At 42.7% G+C, this 16343-nt stretch overlaps 1 protein-coding gene across 1 annotated transcript; it reads left to right on the plus strand.

Moving 5' to 3' along the window:
* The first annotated feature begins 443 nt into the window (after positions 1–443).
* Positions 444–10470, plus strand: baxb (BCL2 associated X, apoptosis regulator b). The gene is made up of 6 exons (XM_052131864.1): positions 444–562; positions 633–663; positions 7069–7239; positions 7336–7471; positions 7599–7703; positions 7928–10470. The coding sequence occupies exons 1-6, from the start codon at positions 541–543 to the stop codon at positions 8081–8083; spliced, it is 621 nt and encodes a 206-aa protein (XP_051987824.1). The 5' UTR covers positions 444–540; the 3' UTR covers positions 8084–10470.
* Positions 10471–16343: the final 5873 nt, after the last annotated feature.

A 16343-nucleotide genomic window follows, 5' to 3' on the forward strand; every position in this document is an offset into this window, starting at 1 on the left:
ATACATACTGATGGTTCAGCATCACACAATATATATATATATATATATATATATATATATATATATATATATATATAGAATATATTACATATTATCTCAAAAACAGCTCCAAAACAGGCATTATAATTCATATAGATCCATGTTTAAAAATAAATAATAATTAAAAAAAAAACATCCCCAACACTACACCGCTGCCTAACCCTGGTTGCTATTGCTAAGATAATTTTGGACTTAGTCATTGTTCAATAATGCAGTTTAATTACAAAACAAAAAATAATAAATAAATTGAAATCCTCCACTGTCTGAATGTTTGACAAGTTCGATTAGTGACAACTAAATGATTATTAGTTAAATACTAATAGATAAATCATTAGTTCAATAAAAAAAAAAAAAACATGGTTCTTCCCTTACACGTAATACATGACATCGTCACGTGATTGAGCTACTTTAGCGACATTCCAGGAAGCCTTTGGCAACTTCCTATGAGAAACTTTATCCCGCCTTTGTGACATTGAAAACAAAGTATTATTTGCGTTTAATATGGCTTGCGAAGCATTGCAGGGTAAGTGATCTTTGTAAAAAATCTTCATACGAGGTTTAATCGGTTACTAACGTTTCTCTTTGATCTACAGATGATCAAATTGGAGAGGTTCTCTTAATCGGGTGAGTTTTACTTTTTAGTTTCTTATCTGATAGGTAGTCTACACAATATTAATTTTGTATGCTTATATATGAGCTTCATTAATGCTACAGTATAATGAAAGTGGCACATGAACAGTGCAAAACACATATATGTTCACATAAACTTGTGTGTGTGTGTGTGTGTGTGTGTGTGTGTGTGTGTGTGTGTGTGTGTGTGTGTGTGTGTGTGTGTGTGTGTGTGTGTGTGTGTGTGTGTGTGTGTGTGTGTAGAGAGAGAGAGAATATATTTTGTATGCAACTATAGCAATGCAAAATATATCCATCAGATTTTTGTATCACAGGTGAAACTTAGATATTTAAAAGCTTGCAATCAAACAAAGAAAAGTTCCCAGAAGAAATCAGTGTAAATTTTTTGGAGAGTTAATTTGAGACTTAGAGATGCCTTTAAGGGTTGAACAGTATTTTTGTTACAATGACAGGCATTACTAATAATAACCACAGAGAGGTTAATAAATCAGTCTATAAATTACCTTTTGTCGTCATGAAATACATTGTTAAAAAGTGAAGAATCGCTTGACTTTCTGTTCAACCTGATCTCATGAAAATTCGTACATATTTTATGAGTTGGCTATATCGTATGACTTTGTACGATTTCATTTGCATGAATTCGTACTATTTCATCACATACAAATGCTCGGATGTGTAATGCGGAAGTAAGCGTGAGTTCCGTGCGCAAAGTTTTAAGGTCATGCTTATTAATATTATGCCCTTACCCAAACCCCTTATCTAAACCTATCCGATCCGTGGAGTGTGTAAACATGATAGCAAGCTTTTGTGTGTGACCGAAGCAAGTAATTGTCACTTATTAGATCAAAACGACCATCGACGTCATTGGCTGTAGTGAAGGTCGTACGAATTCATACAAATTGCAGTCGTACGATATCCTATGAATTAGCCAAATTTAGAATAGTCAAACGAATCCTGACTATTTCGCTGTGAGATTGTGTTGTTCTGTTTGTTGGTATCAAATGTAAGATATCCAGGGCAGAATAAAGTGTAAAATAAACAGAGCAAATGCCATTGCAAAGCTGAATGTGGCCTTAATGGAGAAATTCAAATATTTATCGAAAAAGTCCCTTTTTTGTTTAAGCTTTTGAGACCATTTCTATATTTGGCTCGCATAAAATTATAATAAATTAATTTAGCAGTAAACTAATCCACAAGACCATTAGCAGGGTTTCTGCAGGTCTCAAAAAAGTCTTAAATTGCCCTTTCGCAAATTGAGGCCCTAAAAAGGTCTTAAATCAGAGCAACAAGTCTTAAATTCACATGGTCATGGTATTAAATGTTGCATGATGGATTGTTTTTTCCATTGCGTTTGAGTTGTTTTAAAGTGAAGAGTAATTTCTAGTCATGAATATCCACTATAAAAGCCTCTAGGACACACTCTATAGCACCAACATCAGTCAAAAATTCCCAGTCCATTTGCATCTATCTTTTGAAGAATTTGTCCTAGAAACAAAATAATTTTTGCATTTAATTATACTCCTGATGATAAAAATGGACTGCTTAAATTAAAACTCCGGCCACTACAGTGCTCCTAAAGGTTGTTGGTTCGATCCCCACCCCACGAGGACAAGGGATTTAGATTGCAGAATCAAAGGGAGGTTCTTAAACCTACAATGGCATCTGTAACCGAAAACTATTGATTTTGAATGATGCTGCATCCATGCGTAGGACTGTAAGTCCAAGATGACATAAACAAAATGTTACTGAGTGCACCTTTCAATTTCCTTTAGTTTGACTTAAAGGTCTTTAAAAAGTCTTAAATTTAGCTTCATAAAATCTGCAGAAACCCTCATTAGGCACACTTGAATACTTCAAGGGTCGAATATTTCAAGGGTCGTAATTCTTTATAGTAAACTCGGCGGTGAGCGGTGCATAAACCGGGTAACCCTTCAATCCTAAACCCCGCACACATACACAAATGCACCCTGTAATATGGGTTGTATTTGTATGTGTGGACCTGTAATGTTACCTCACAGTCCCAACGTGCCGCAACGACTTGAAGATGTCTACATCTAAAAAGTAACACGTAAAATAAACTTTCTACAACTTATATTTGTCTTCTTGCCAGTACATGCAACAAGACAAACAGGGCATCAGTTTACTGTTGACGCGACACTGCAGCGGACACTTCCAGTGTTTACTGCTTTATTGATTATAATAGGATCTACAGTACACACAACGTGCTGCTCACGTCCTGTAGAATGTGTGTTAGTGAACATAGACCTATATTCAGTCACACTTTTTATGTAGTTTTGAAACTGCAATTGTGAGAACAAAGCTTCTTTGGCATTGCAAACAAAATATGATTGCGCACAGTGCAGGAAAGTTGTCATTTAGTCCATTAATTTGAAGGAAATATTGTCATATGGATTTATCCCTGTAAATCCTTAAGGTTTCAAGACAGCTTGCTCTGTCTATAGCTGGAACATGTCCCGCTGTTCATCGTAGCCTCAGGTAGAGATGCAAGTGTGCATGTAGGAAGGAAATCTTTTCTGATTTACATTTGTTCAATGCGTAACACCTTCTCATCAGAGCTGTAAAGGAGCAGATAGCTGACGCCCAACCCCGAAGGAGAAAATAATATATTTCATTGGTCAGATTTTCTATCATTCTGCTAATTCAAATGAATTACAGAACCCTTCAGAATCTCATGTGAAGGGACACACAGTAAGAAGAGCTACCACTTGGCTGCCACAAACTGCTTGCACTAGGTCAAACAGGAACAATGCGAAGATATATATGGTGTACGTTACATTTAAGTAGGGTTGCAACGGTATGAGATTTTCACGGTATGATAACCGTCTCAGAAAATATGGTATACGGTATTACACAATTACGATTATCAGTGAAAACAGAAGTGTTATTTTATTTATTTATTTATTTTGAGCAAACACTTTATTATAATTGAAACTTGTAACCATTTATTTTATTGAAGTATGTGTAAAAAAAAATTCTCCCTTTTGAAAATAAAATAAATAGAAAAAATAAGCTAACAGAATTGTAATAATAAATCGAATTATGATAACATGATCAAAAATAGCATGCAACTATAACGTTATATACTAAAGCATGTTAGTTTACATGTTAAATGAACTACTAAATGAAAGATAACATCAGCTGAGTGAGCTTTTAAAGTAATGTCCTGTGATTATTAACAGTTTACATATACTGTAAGTGCACGACAGTGAGGCCAGACTGCTCCTGTCTGTCCCTTTAACTCAGCGCTTCTCAACTGGTTTTGCTTCAGGACAGATTTTACATTGGAAATCAAGTGGCGACCTGCCATAGATTAAACATAACCTGTATTTAATGTATCCTGTGTTGCATTTCCTTTTATGTTGTATAGTTTTGTTCACGGTTTTCCAGTACAATACATGCATCAATTGACATTATTTTAATTGTTGATGTCAGGAAGTTTTCTCTCCCCCCTTTTAAAAATGGAAGAACATATTTACTTATATGAGCACATTATTGTCCCGTTTGTTAAATAATATTACATATTTATAAACATATTACACAGAAGGAAAGGCTCCTTTTTACCATGGTCAGTGTGCTAGTCTTAAATAATAGTTACACTCATGCGAAAGTGCAGATGAGAAGCCTTTAGCTCAGGGGTGGGCAACTATTTTGGTAAAGGGGCCACATTGGGCTTTAAGTAGTGCATAGGGATACAATGTTCTGCATTGATTTGGTTTTTGTATCTTTTAAAACCAGAAATAGTTGTATACTCAATTTTCTGAGTTTTTAAATTTTCTGTGACTAGTGAGACTATTCTGCAATTGCCTAAAGTATTGAACTGCTCTACAAAGGGAGATACTTTTCTATCAGGCATTAAAAAACTGAATAAAGGCTGAGCTTATACATTTACACTCACCTAAAGGATTATTAGGAACACCATACTAATACTGTGTTTGACCCCCTTTCGCCTTCAGAACTGCCTTAATTCTACGTGGCATTGATTCAACAAGTTGCTGAAAGCATTCTTTAGAAATGTTGGCCCATATTGATAGGATAGCATCTTGCAGTTGATGGAGATTTGTGGGATGCACATCCAGAGCACGAAGCTCCCGTTCCACCACATCCCAAAGATGCTCTATTGGGTTGAGATCTGGTGACTGTGGGGGCCATTTTAGTACAGTGAACTCATTGTCATGTTCAAGAAACCAATTTGAAATGATTCGAGCTTTGTGACATGGTGCATTATCCTGCTGGAAGTAGCCATCAGAGGATGGGTACATGGTGGCCATAAAGGGATGGACATGGTCAGAAACAATGCTCAGGTAGGCCGTGGCATTTAAACGATGCCCAATTGGCACTAAGGGGCCTAAAGTGTACCAAGAAAACATCCCCCACACCATTACACCACCACCACCAGCCTGCACAGTGGTAACAAGGCATGATGGATCCATGTTCTCATTCTGTTTACGCCAAATTCTGACTCTACCATCTGAATGTCTCAACAGAAATCGAGACTCATCAGACCAGGCAACATTTTTCCAGTCTTCAACTGTCCAATTTTGGTGAGCTCTTGCAAATTGTAGCCTCTTTTTCCTATTTGTAGTGGAGATGAGTGGTACCCGGTGGGGTCTTCTGCTGTTGTAGCCCATCCGCCTCAAGGTTGTGCGTGTTGTGGCTTCACAAATGCTTTGCTGCATACCTCGGTTGTAACGAGTGGTTATTTCAGGCAAAGTTGCTCTTCTATCAGCTTGAATCAGTCGGCCCATTCTCCTCTGACCTCTAGCATCAACAAGGCATTTTCAGCCCACAGGACTGCCGCATACTGGATGTTTTTCCCTTTTCACACCATTCTTTGTAAACCCTAGAAATGGTTGTGCGTGAAAATCCCAGTAACTGAGCAGATTGTGAAATACTCAGACCGGCCCGTCTGGCACCAACAACCATGCCACGCTCAAAATTGCTTAAATCACGTTTCTTTCCCATTCTGACATTCAGTTTGGAGTTCAGGAGATTGTCTTGACCAGGACCACACCCCTAAATGCATTGAAGCAACTGCCATGTGATTAGTTGATTAGATAATTGCATTAATGAGAAATTGAACAGGTGTTCCTAATAATCCTTTAGGTGAGTGTATTTATATATATATGTATTTTCATTTATAAAACTTTTCATGTTTTTTGCAAAGCTGGCGAGTTCTAAAACATTACCAGTTTACATGCTAAAAGGGTCATGATGCGGGTCTCCTCGATGGTTTGACTTTCAGCGCACAACTGAATAACACCGGCTGCATGAATATGATAAATGATTACTGCAAGTCTTACATTAACATACAGGTGTGAAGGGACTTCAACATTTATAAACTGCACAAATAAAACATACATATTCGTCTCTGGCTTGCTTTTGCTCGCATGTCATTGATGCCGAGATCTACTTTTATATTTAATTTAATCACTGAAGGTTTACCTGCAAAATTAGTAGCACCAAACATCACAAGCAGCCTCAAGAATGGACACAGAGTAGCCGTGTAACACTTTTCCTTGAGCAGAATATTGCACTACAGATCGCTAAGTTTGTTCAAAGGGGAAAGCGAGATTGAAATAGCGCACTCGCGTGCATGGTTACCAGATTGCACAAAATAAGTATAATATTAGGCAGAATATTTCCAATTTGCGCAAGTATAAATCTCAAACTGGGGGTGTTGCGTCTCTTATCTGGCAACCCTAAGCTTGTAAATGCTTGTGGAGGCGCGTGACATCCCAATGCAAGTTAACTGAATTATCCAATGAGAAAAAAACGCTTTTACGACAAATGAGCCACGGGTCACATTAAACAATGTGGAGGGCCTGATCCAGCCCGCGGGCCTTAAATTGCCCATGTTTGTTTTAGCTGTTTGCGAGATTATCATTAAATCTGCCTTGGCAGTCCTCAATAGTCTTATCACTTGGGCGGCCGCCGAAATATCTTCAATGGGAGAACCGTGGCATTGTTCTTTCCCTGCTGTCCTTGACACAGTCTGACTAGACCAGTTGAGAAACACTGCTTTAACTCACACAACACACACACTCATGTCAGACCCCCTTGCCTCACTATTCTCTGACATTTTCTCCACTGTTTGTGTGTGTGTGTGTGTGAGAGAGAAAGACACACGCGCAAGTTGACGAGTCTGACAGGCAGACAAGGAGGAAAGGAGATGCGCACGTGCGTGAGATTCTCCGTCCAGTTGCATTTTTTTCTCAATACTGTAGATAAGCACATGTACATGGTATGATAAATGAAACTTTACAGAAGTCATGAAATTTACAGAAGGTGATTATGATAATTCCTCAACATTTGACTCTTTTGCAGTGAAGGGGTCAACACAGTGCATTGTTTAACTAAATTAATCTGTCTTTATTTCAGGGTGGTAAGACAGGAGGTGATGAACGTGGCAGTAGAGGGAAATGCATCCCCTCTGTCCCTTCCCGAAGCTCAGCCAATAAGTAACCGCAAGGACCAGCAACTTGTTGAACAGTTGGCAGAGACCATCAGAGTGATTGGTGACAGGCTTGATCAGGACACAGGATTCAATGAGTTAGTCAGATGTAGATCTTTTTCTTTCTTCACTGAAAATCAGTTTTGTTGTCTATAGTACACCCGTTTTCTCTTTTTCTTCTTCTTATCTCACAGCATGATTGATGGTTTAGTTAAAGTGGCTGATAAAAGCAGTTTCTGGAATCTTGTGGAAAAAGTTTTCAGAGATGACCAGATCAACTGGGGAAGAATTATAGTGCTGTTTTACTCGGTTGGGAAACTGGCCGCAAAGGTATTGGATTATATTGTTATGGTTTGGAGCATGTTTCTGCTGACTTCTTTTGTTTGCAGATGTACTGTCTCACATACAGTATCTGTGGAATTAATCTGAAGTCTCTTAACCCTTTTTGTTTTAATAGATGGTCCTTGCACACTTTCCCAGTGTTGTTTCAGATATTCTGAGCTTAAGTCTGGATTACTTTAAGAGGCATTTGTTGAAATGGATTCGCAGAATGGGAGGATGGGTAAGAAACAAGAAGACACTCCATGCATATTGACTCAAATACTGTAATACAAAGAAACTTACAAAGATTTAGTGAGATATAAAAGATCAAATATGTCATATTGTTCCTTGCAAGCTTCTTGACTGTTGTTTTTTTTATCTTGTAAGGGAGAGATCTACTAGAAGATTGTACATGACTAGTCCAGATTTCTATAACATTGCCTTTTGTTTTACACCCAAATACAGATAACCAGTATGCCTGGATTGGCCTGTTTCACCATAGAGCAATTTTCCAGTTCTTCATGGAGCACTTATTCTTCCTTTTTTAGAGCCATGCTGACCTTCACCGGTGGTGTACTGTTAGGAGGACTGTTCGTCTGGAGATTTAAAAAAAGCAGTTGAGGGAAAGAGAATTGAGCAAACGCAAGTTTACAAGACTATAAGACTATAACAAGGAACTTTATGCAGCATGCCTCTATTTATCATAATATATCTTTATTTTATATGTATTTACTTAAGTTTTCTAAGAAAACATTCAATTTCTTGGACAATTTAATTAAAGAAAGGTACACATTTAATCTTAATCAGGACAGAGTTGTATGGATAAGAACTAAGCCTAAGCTTGTAATAATGTCTTTAACCCGTTGTACTCTTTAAGTGTTGTGCCTTGAATGTGTATATCCAATCATAAAGAATGTGGGATCCACTGATAATATGTTCCTTGAACTCTGAATATTTGTTTCAGGACCCTGCAAGGCCTTCTGGTCGAGTAAACGCTGGCGTGTTCATATGTCGTTGCTCTCCGGGTTCTTGTCAATGTATTTAGATGCTTTTGTTTAGTGGCATTTTGTATGAGCGACCTCAGGAAATTGAGTTTTATGCTTCTCTTTTATGGGCAATCTTATGGACTATTGACTTTTTAGTTTGTTTGAAATCTATGCTACACCTCACTTTCAGACTGGATTGCCTCAATTAACACTGCTGCACTCACCGAAGGTCTTCGCCAGGACTGCTACATGCGGTCTTAAATAGGCTGTTTGATTCCCTGTCCATCGTCGACGTCCAGTGGGGCTGGAGCGTGTGGACTTTTAATTCGAGTCGTGTTGGTGGATTCATTGAGGATGTTTAGCCTTTTGTTGCCCATCTTGGCCTGTTGGAATTTTGATGTTGGCCCTCGCCAGTTTCAGCGGAGTGCTCCCTGTAGTTTGCAAGTTCATGCAATCATCTTTATTCCGATATCGTTTTATTCTACTCATCTCTGGATTTATGGCATTTTAATTCCTCTGCCCGTCTGTCAGATGGAGTTTGTAACTATTTCGCTGCTCTTGGAATTGCGCGTCACCCCGGTATGTCCATCGAGGGTCACGCAGAGACAACCCTGCCGATTACAGACTGATTCTATACAGGTCTTTATTCCGTCGCCCTCCGACTGGTGAAAGTAATGTGAAGCGTAGTGTCAGTTTTATAATCTCAGCTTGCTGAAACAAACATCTTTTATTTCACTGCAAAACACAGATGTCGCCACTATTATGATGGCCCTCATTAATGCATGATCAGTATCAAACATATATTTTATTATGAAAGACTCTTTTATATCATGATTATTGGACCTTTTATTCATCACTGAGACCTGGCTGAATTCTGGCGACAAATGACCCTGGGGGAACTAACACCACCAGGCTGTGACTTTTTAAATTCCCCACAGAATTCAGTGTGAGGAGGTGGTGTTGCCACTGTTTTAGAGGCTCTTGTAAATGCAGAATGCTACCTATTGACATGTATTCCAGTTTTGAGGTCCAATTATTAAAGATTGACATCTTGGGTCCTGCTTTCTGTGCACTTGTGTACAGACCTCCCAGATTTAATAAGGAGTTCATCCAACAATTTTCTGAATTTCTCTCTGGACTGGTGTCTCGTGGTGACAGACTACTTATTCTTGGATATTTTCAAATTCATGTATGCTGTCCATCAAAATTTCTGGTAAATTAATTTATCTCCCTCACTGGGTCTTTACATTTTGTACAACAGGTCACTGGTCCAACTCACAATATGGGTCGTATATGAGAACTGGTGTTATCTTATGGTCTTTCTGTATCCAACTTGGAGGTCTTTGATATTGGCATTTCTGACCATTATTCAATAATGTTTGATTTGGTCTCTTCTTGTCCTCTCCCTAATTTTTCTCAGCCCTTACGTCCCTCCCGGTCCATTCACTCTTCTACTGCCAATCTTTTTTCAGAATTGTATCAAACGCATTTCACAGATTATGTCTTGCCTGCCCTCAAAACTGAATCATTGGTTGAAGCTTTTAATAAATCTTGTACTTTTACACTTGATAATGGCGCTCCACTCAAGCCAAGGAAAATTAAGGGCGTTTCACAGCCTTGGCTAAATGACGTCAACTGCACTCTCAGACAAGACTGCAGAACAGCTGAGTGCAATTGGAAAAGAGACAAGCTTCAGTTGTCTTATGACATTTTAAAGGAGTGTTTAACTAACTATCAGAGAGCTGTAAAGGAAGCAAAAGCTACATTTTTCTCTACATTTATCTCTGATAATGCAAATCGACCAAAACTATTGTTCAAATCAATCTATTCTGTTTTAAACCCAACTAGAAATACTTTTCTGGATGCCACCCTAGAGACCTGTGAAATATTTTTAAACTTATTTACTCACAAAATTGAGCAGATTAGAGGTGCGATTGTACTTTCACAATTTGATCAACCACAAATTTCTTCCCCGTCCAGCTACAGTGGGGAGAACAAGTATTTGATACACTGCTGATTTTGCAGGTTTTCCTACTTACAAAGCATGTAGAGGTCTGTAATTTGTATCATAGGTGCACTTCAACTGTGAGAGACGGAATCTAAAACAAAAATCCAGAAAATCACATTGTATGATTTTTAAATAATTAATTTGCATTTTATTGCATGACATAAGTATTTGATACATCAGAAAAGCAGAACTTAATATTTGGTACAGAAACCTTTGCTTGCAGTTACAGAGATCATACGTTTCCTGTAGTTCTTGACCAGGTTTGCACACACTGCAGCAGGGATTTTGGCCCACTCCTCCATACAGACCGTCTCCAGATCCTTCAGGTTTCGGGGCTGTCGTTGGGCAATACGGACTTTCAGCTCCCTCCAAAGATTTTCTATTGGGTTCAGGTCTGGAGACTGGCTAGGCCACTCCAGGACCTTGAGATGCTTCTTACGGAGCCACTCCTTAGTTGCCCTGGCTGTGTGTTTCGGGTCGTTGTCATGCTGGAAGACCCAGCCACAACCCATCTTCAATGCGCTTACTGAGGGAAGGAGGTTGTTGGACAAGATCTCGCGATACATGGCCCCATCCATCCTCCCCTCAATACGGTGCAGTCGTCCTGTCCCCTTTGCAGAAAAGCATTCCCAAAGAATGATGTTTCCACCTCCATGCTTCATGGTTGGGATGGTGTTCTTGGAGTTGTACTCATCCTTCTTCCTCCAAACACGGCGAGTGGAGTTTAGACCAAAAAGCTCTTTTTGTCTCATCTCAGACCACATGATCTTCTCCCATTCCTCCTCTGGATCATCCAGATGGTCATTGGCAAACTTCAGATGGGCCTGGACATGCGCTGGCTTGAGCAGGGGGACCTTGCGTGCGCTGCAGGATTTTAATCAATGACGGCGTAGTGTGTTACTAATGGTTTTCTTTGAGACTGTGGCCCCAGCTCTCTTCAGGTCGTTGACCAGGTCCTGCCGTGTAGTTCTGGGCTGATCCCTCACCTTCTTCATGATCATTGATGCCCCAAGAGGTGAGATATTGCATGGAGCCCCAGACCGAGGGAGATTGACCCGTCATCTTGAACTTCTTCAATTTTCTAATAATTGCGCCAACAGTTGTTGCCTTCTCACCAAGCTGCTTGCCTATTGTCCTGTAGCCCATCCCAGCCTTTTGCAGGTCTACAATTTTATCCCTGATGTCCTTACACAGCTCTCTGGTCTTGGCCATTGTGGAGAGGTTGGCGTCTGTTTGATTGAATGTGTGGACAGGTGTCTTTTATACAGGTAACAAGTTCAAACAGGTGCAGTTAATACAGGTAATGAGTGGAGAACAGGAGGGCTTCTTAAAGAAAAACTAACAGGTCTGTGAGAGCTGGAATTCTTACTGGTTGGTAGGTGATCAAATATTTATGTCATGCAATAAAATGCAAATTAATTATTTAAAAATCATACAATGTGATTTTCTGGATTTTTGTTTTAGATTCCGTCTCTCACAGTTGAAGTGCACCTATGATACAAATTACAGACCTCTACATGCTTTGTAAGTAGGAAAACCTGCAAAATCAGCAGTGTATCAAATACTTGTTCACCCGACTGTACCTGACTCCCTTTCAACCAGTTTCGTCAGAACAGTTTGCAGATGTAGTCTCTAAGATGAAGTTTTCCAGTTACAAGCTGAATATTCTTTCTCTGCGCCTTCTTAAAGAAATTTCCATGATTTCTCATTAGCAAGTGGAGTTGTTCCAAGTAGTTTTAAACATGCAATTCGACATCCTTTGTTAAAACACAACAATTACAGACCAATCTCCAAACTGCCTTTTATTTCTGAGATTTTGGAGAGAGTTCTACTCTTATCTAGATACATTTCAGTCTGGTTTCAGACCCTTGCACAGCACTGAAAGGGGTCACTCGAGGGTCAATTTTAGGACCCTTATTATGTTCCCTGTAAATGCTTCCTCTGAGCTCTCAGAATTACAGCATATCATATCACTGCTATGCTGATGATTCCCAATTATATTTCCCAGTGAATGTAGTTGAGAAATGCCCTAAATTGCTTAAGAGATATTAAACTTTGGATAGCAAACTTTTTCTTACAATTCAATAAAAGCAAAACTGACATTCTGATTTTAGGTTCTTCCATGTCCTCCTTACCTGTCCTGGTTGCCCAGTTAGGTCCTCTTTCGTCAAATGTACAAGACCATGTGAGGAGTCTTGGAGTGATTTTAGACTCCTTTTACTTAAGCTGATCAGTGCTGTTGTCAAGGGTAGCTTTTTCCACCTGAGATCTATTGCTAAAATAAAACATTTTCTTTCCCATAAAGATTGAAAATTGTGGTCCACTCAATTATCAAGGCTAGACTATTGTAACTCGTACATTGGTCTGCCCCAAACTGCGTTATCCCACCTACAGTTAGTTCAAAACACGGCAGCTAGTCTTTTAACAGCTTCTCTACACTGGCTTCCTGTGATATTCAGGGTTGATTTTAAAAATGTGGATTTATGTCTACAAGACATTATCTGGTCTCGCGCCACAATATATCAATGACCTTCTACACACTTACTCCCCCACCAGAGCACTCCGGTCTTCTGATCAACTTCTAGTGAGAGTTCCTTGCTGCCGCTATAGATCTAAGGGTGACCGTGCCTTTTCTGTGATGGGTCCTAATCTGTGGAATAGATTCCCTTTCCATGTGAGGTCAGCTTCATCATTAGCCATTTTTAAATCTTTTTAAAAACATATTTTTATTCTGTAGCTTTTGAATAGTTTGAAATGGATAAATACACGATGTTGTGTTTTAAATGTTTTTATTTTATTATGTTTTATATTTAACTTTAAATCAATCTGTTTATATACACACATCATTTTGTTTGTTTGATCTGTAAAGCACTTTGGGACTTCTGCTCTATAAATAAAGGTTGACTAGATTTGAAACCCTTCTTATTTCTCTCTATTTAGTCATCCTAAAATATAGGTATTTTCAAGTCGACTGGTACACATATTGGACTTTGTAATGGCTTTACGTTGTCGTCATATGGATGTTATCTACCTCATTTGTGAGGCAGGTGCTGTCCGGTTCTGCCCTATTCTGTAAAAATAAAAAAGCAGCTCATTATATATTAACATCTGCTCTGCAAATGTTTTTTGTAAATGTAGTATTTGTAAAATTAAATTCTTCCCAGTTCTGAAACTTGACCTTAACTTGTCACGTTCCTGTGTTGTCTGGCCTATGTTCTCCGTTTCACCTATCACATTCCATGTCACATTCCATGTCACATTCCATGTCACATTCCTTGTGGTCCGGTCCGTGTTTTCTGTTTCACTCAGCACGTCAAATTCCATGTCACGTTTTCCTTGTTGTCCGCCCCGTGTTTCACTGTCTGTGTATAAAACTACAATTCCCACAACTCCTGGCCTCTTTCACTGCCTGCACTCTTCATTGGTCTCACCTGTGTCTTGTTTAGTCATCATTGTGTTTGTGTATTTAACCCGGTTTGTTTCACCATTCCCCTGTCGGTCTTTGATGTTTGTGGATGCCTGTCTCCGTGCTCCCCCTGATGTTTGTGGATGCCTGTCTCCGTGCTCCCCCTGATGTTTATCCTGCCTGTTCTACCTTTCATGTTTTCTGTTTCCAGGTTTTAGTGTCGTTTTACCCATCGTGGTCATTTCCTTTGTTCCTGTTTGTTTTGTCTCACTTTGATTTACAATAAAGTACACTGCATTTGGATCCAACCCATTGTCTGCCTCCTCCTGCATCGTGACAGAAAGACCGACCCAATAATGGATCCAGCAGCGGTTTTCACCGAACTGGCCCAGGCTGATCTGACCGTTTGCGAGTACTCACGTCTCTTCTCCACGGTCGCCATCTACTCCGGGTTCGACGACGCTTCCCTGAAGACCATCTACTGGATCGGGTTACCATCAGCCCAGTGGTGGGAAGCGCCAGAACCCGGAAACCACACGTGGAGGGAGTACGTGAGTCTCGTCCTAAAGAAAATCGCGCCCGACGAACCACCCCTCAAGATCCCGGTTTTCGAGCCTGAGCCCACGCCTGCCACGGCCAGCGAACCAGAGCCCACGCCTGCCACGGCCAGCGAGCCAGAGCCCTCGCCTGCCCCAGTCTGCGAGCCAGAGCCCTCGTCAGCTACGGCCAGCGAGCCAGAGCCCACGCCTGCCCCGGCCAGCGAGCCAGAGCCCACGCCTGCCCCGGCCAGCGAGCCAGAGCCCACGCCTGCCCCGGCCAGCGAGCCAGAGCCCACGCCTGCCCCGGCCAGCGAGCCAGAGCCTACGCCTGCCCCGGCCAGCGAGCCAGAGCCCATGCTTGCCACGGTCAGCGAACCGTTAGCCCCCGATGTCAGCGAGCCAGCGCCTGTAGCCTCCGACGTCAGCGAGCCAGCGCCTGTAGCCTCCGACGTCAGCGAGCCAGCGCCTGTAGCCTCCGACGTCAGCGAGCCAGCGCCTGTAGCCTCCGACGTCAGCGAGCCAGCGCCTGTAGCCTCGACCGTCCCTGAGCCAGCGCCTGTAGCCTCGACCGTCCCTGAGCCAGCGCCTGTAGCCTCGACCTTTCCAGAGCTCCGCCTTCTGAGCCTCCCGAGCTTTCCAGAGCTCCGCCTTCCGAGCCTCCCGAGCTTTCCAGAGCTCCGCTTCCCGAGCTTTCCAGAGCTCCGCCTCCCAGGCTTCCTAGAGCTCCGCCTCCCGAGCTTTCCAGAGCTCCGCCCTCAGAGCTTTCCAGAGCTCCGCCTTCCGAGCCTCCCGAGCTTCCCAGAGCTCCGCCCTGCGAGCTTTCCAGAGCTCCGCCCTCCGAGCTTTCCAGAGCTCCGCCTCCCGAGCTTTCCAGAGCTCAGTCTCTCGAGCCTTCCAGGGCTCCTTCCCCCGAGCCTCCCAGGGCTCCGTCTCCCAAGTCTCTCGAGCCTCCCAGGGCTCCATCTCCCAAGTCTCTCGAGCCTTCCAGGGCTCCGCCTCTCAAGCTTCCCGAGCCTCCCAGGGCTCCGCCTCTCCAGTCTCGAATCTTCCAGGGCTCCTCCTCCCGAACCTCCCAGGGCTCCGCCTCTCAAGTCTCTCGAGCCTCCCAGGGCTCCTCTCGAGCCTCCCAAGGCTCCGCCCCTCAAGCCTCTCGAGCCTTCCAGGGCTCCGCCTCTCGAGCCTTCTAGGGCTCCGCCCCTCAAGTCTCTCGAGCCTCCCCAGGCTCCACCCCTCAAGTCTCTCAAGTCTTCCAGGGCTCCGCCCCTCGAGCCTCCTACGGCTCTGCCTCCAGAGCCTCCTGAGCCTTCCACGGCTCCGCCTCCCGAGCCTCCTAGGGCTCTTCTCCCTGAGCCTCCTACGGCTCCGCCTCCAGAGCCTCCTATGGCTCTGCTCCCAGAGACTCCAGAACCTTCTAGAGCTCCGCCTCCCGAGCCTCCTACAGCTCTGCCCCAAGAGACTCCAGAGCCTCCCTCAGCTCCGCCTCCTAGGCCTTCCTCGGATCCGCCTCCTACGGCTCTACTCCCCGAGCCTCCTATGGCTCTGCTCCCAGAGACTCCAGAACCTTCTAGAGCTCCGCCTCCCGAGCCTCCTACAGCTCTGCACCCCGAGACTCCAGAGCCTCCCGAGCCTCCCTCGGCTCCGCCTCCTAGGCTTTCCTCGGCTCCGCCTCCTACGGCTCTGCCTCCAGAGCCTCCTGAGCCTTCCACGGCTCCGCCTCCCGAGCCTCCTAGGGCTCTTCTCCCCGAGCCTCCTACGGCTCCGCCTCCAGAGCCTCCTATGGCTCTGCTCCCAGAGACTCCAGAACCTTCTAGAGCTCCGCCTCCCGAGCCTCCTACAGCTCTGCCCCAGAGACTCCTGAGCCTCCCTCGGCTCCGCCTCCTAGGCCTTCCTCGGCTCCGCCTCCTACGGCTCTACTCCCCGAGCCTCCTATGGCTCCGTCTCC

Source organism: Xyrauchen texanus, chromosome 8 (assembly GCF_025860055.1).
Source record: "Xyrauchen texanus isolate HMW12.3.18 chromosome 8, RBS_HiC_50CHRs, whole genome shotgun sequence".
In the NCBI taxonomy this organism is placed as follows: Eukaryota; Metazoa; Chordata; class Actinopteri; order Cypriniformes; family Catostomidae; genus Xyrauchen; species Xyrauchen texanus.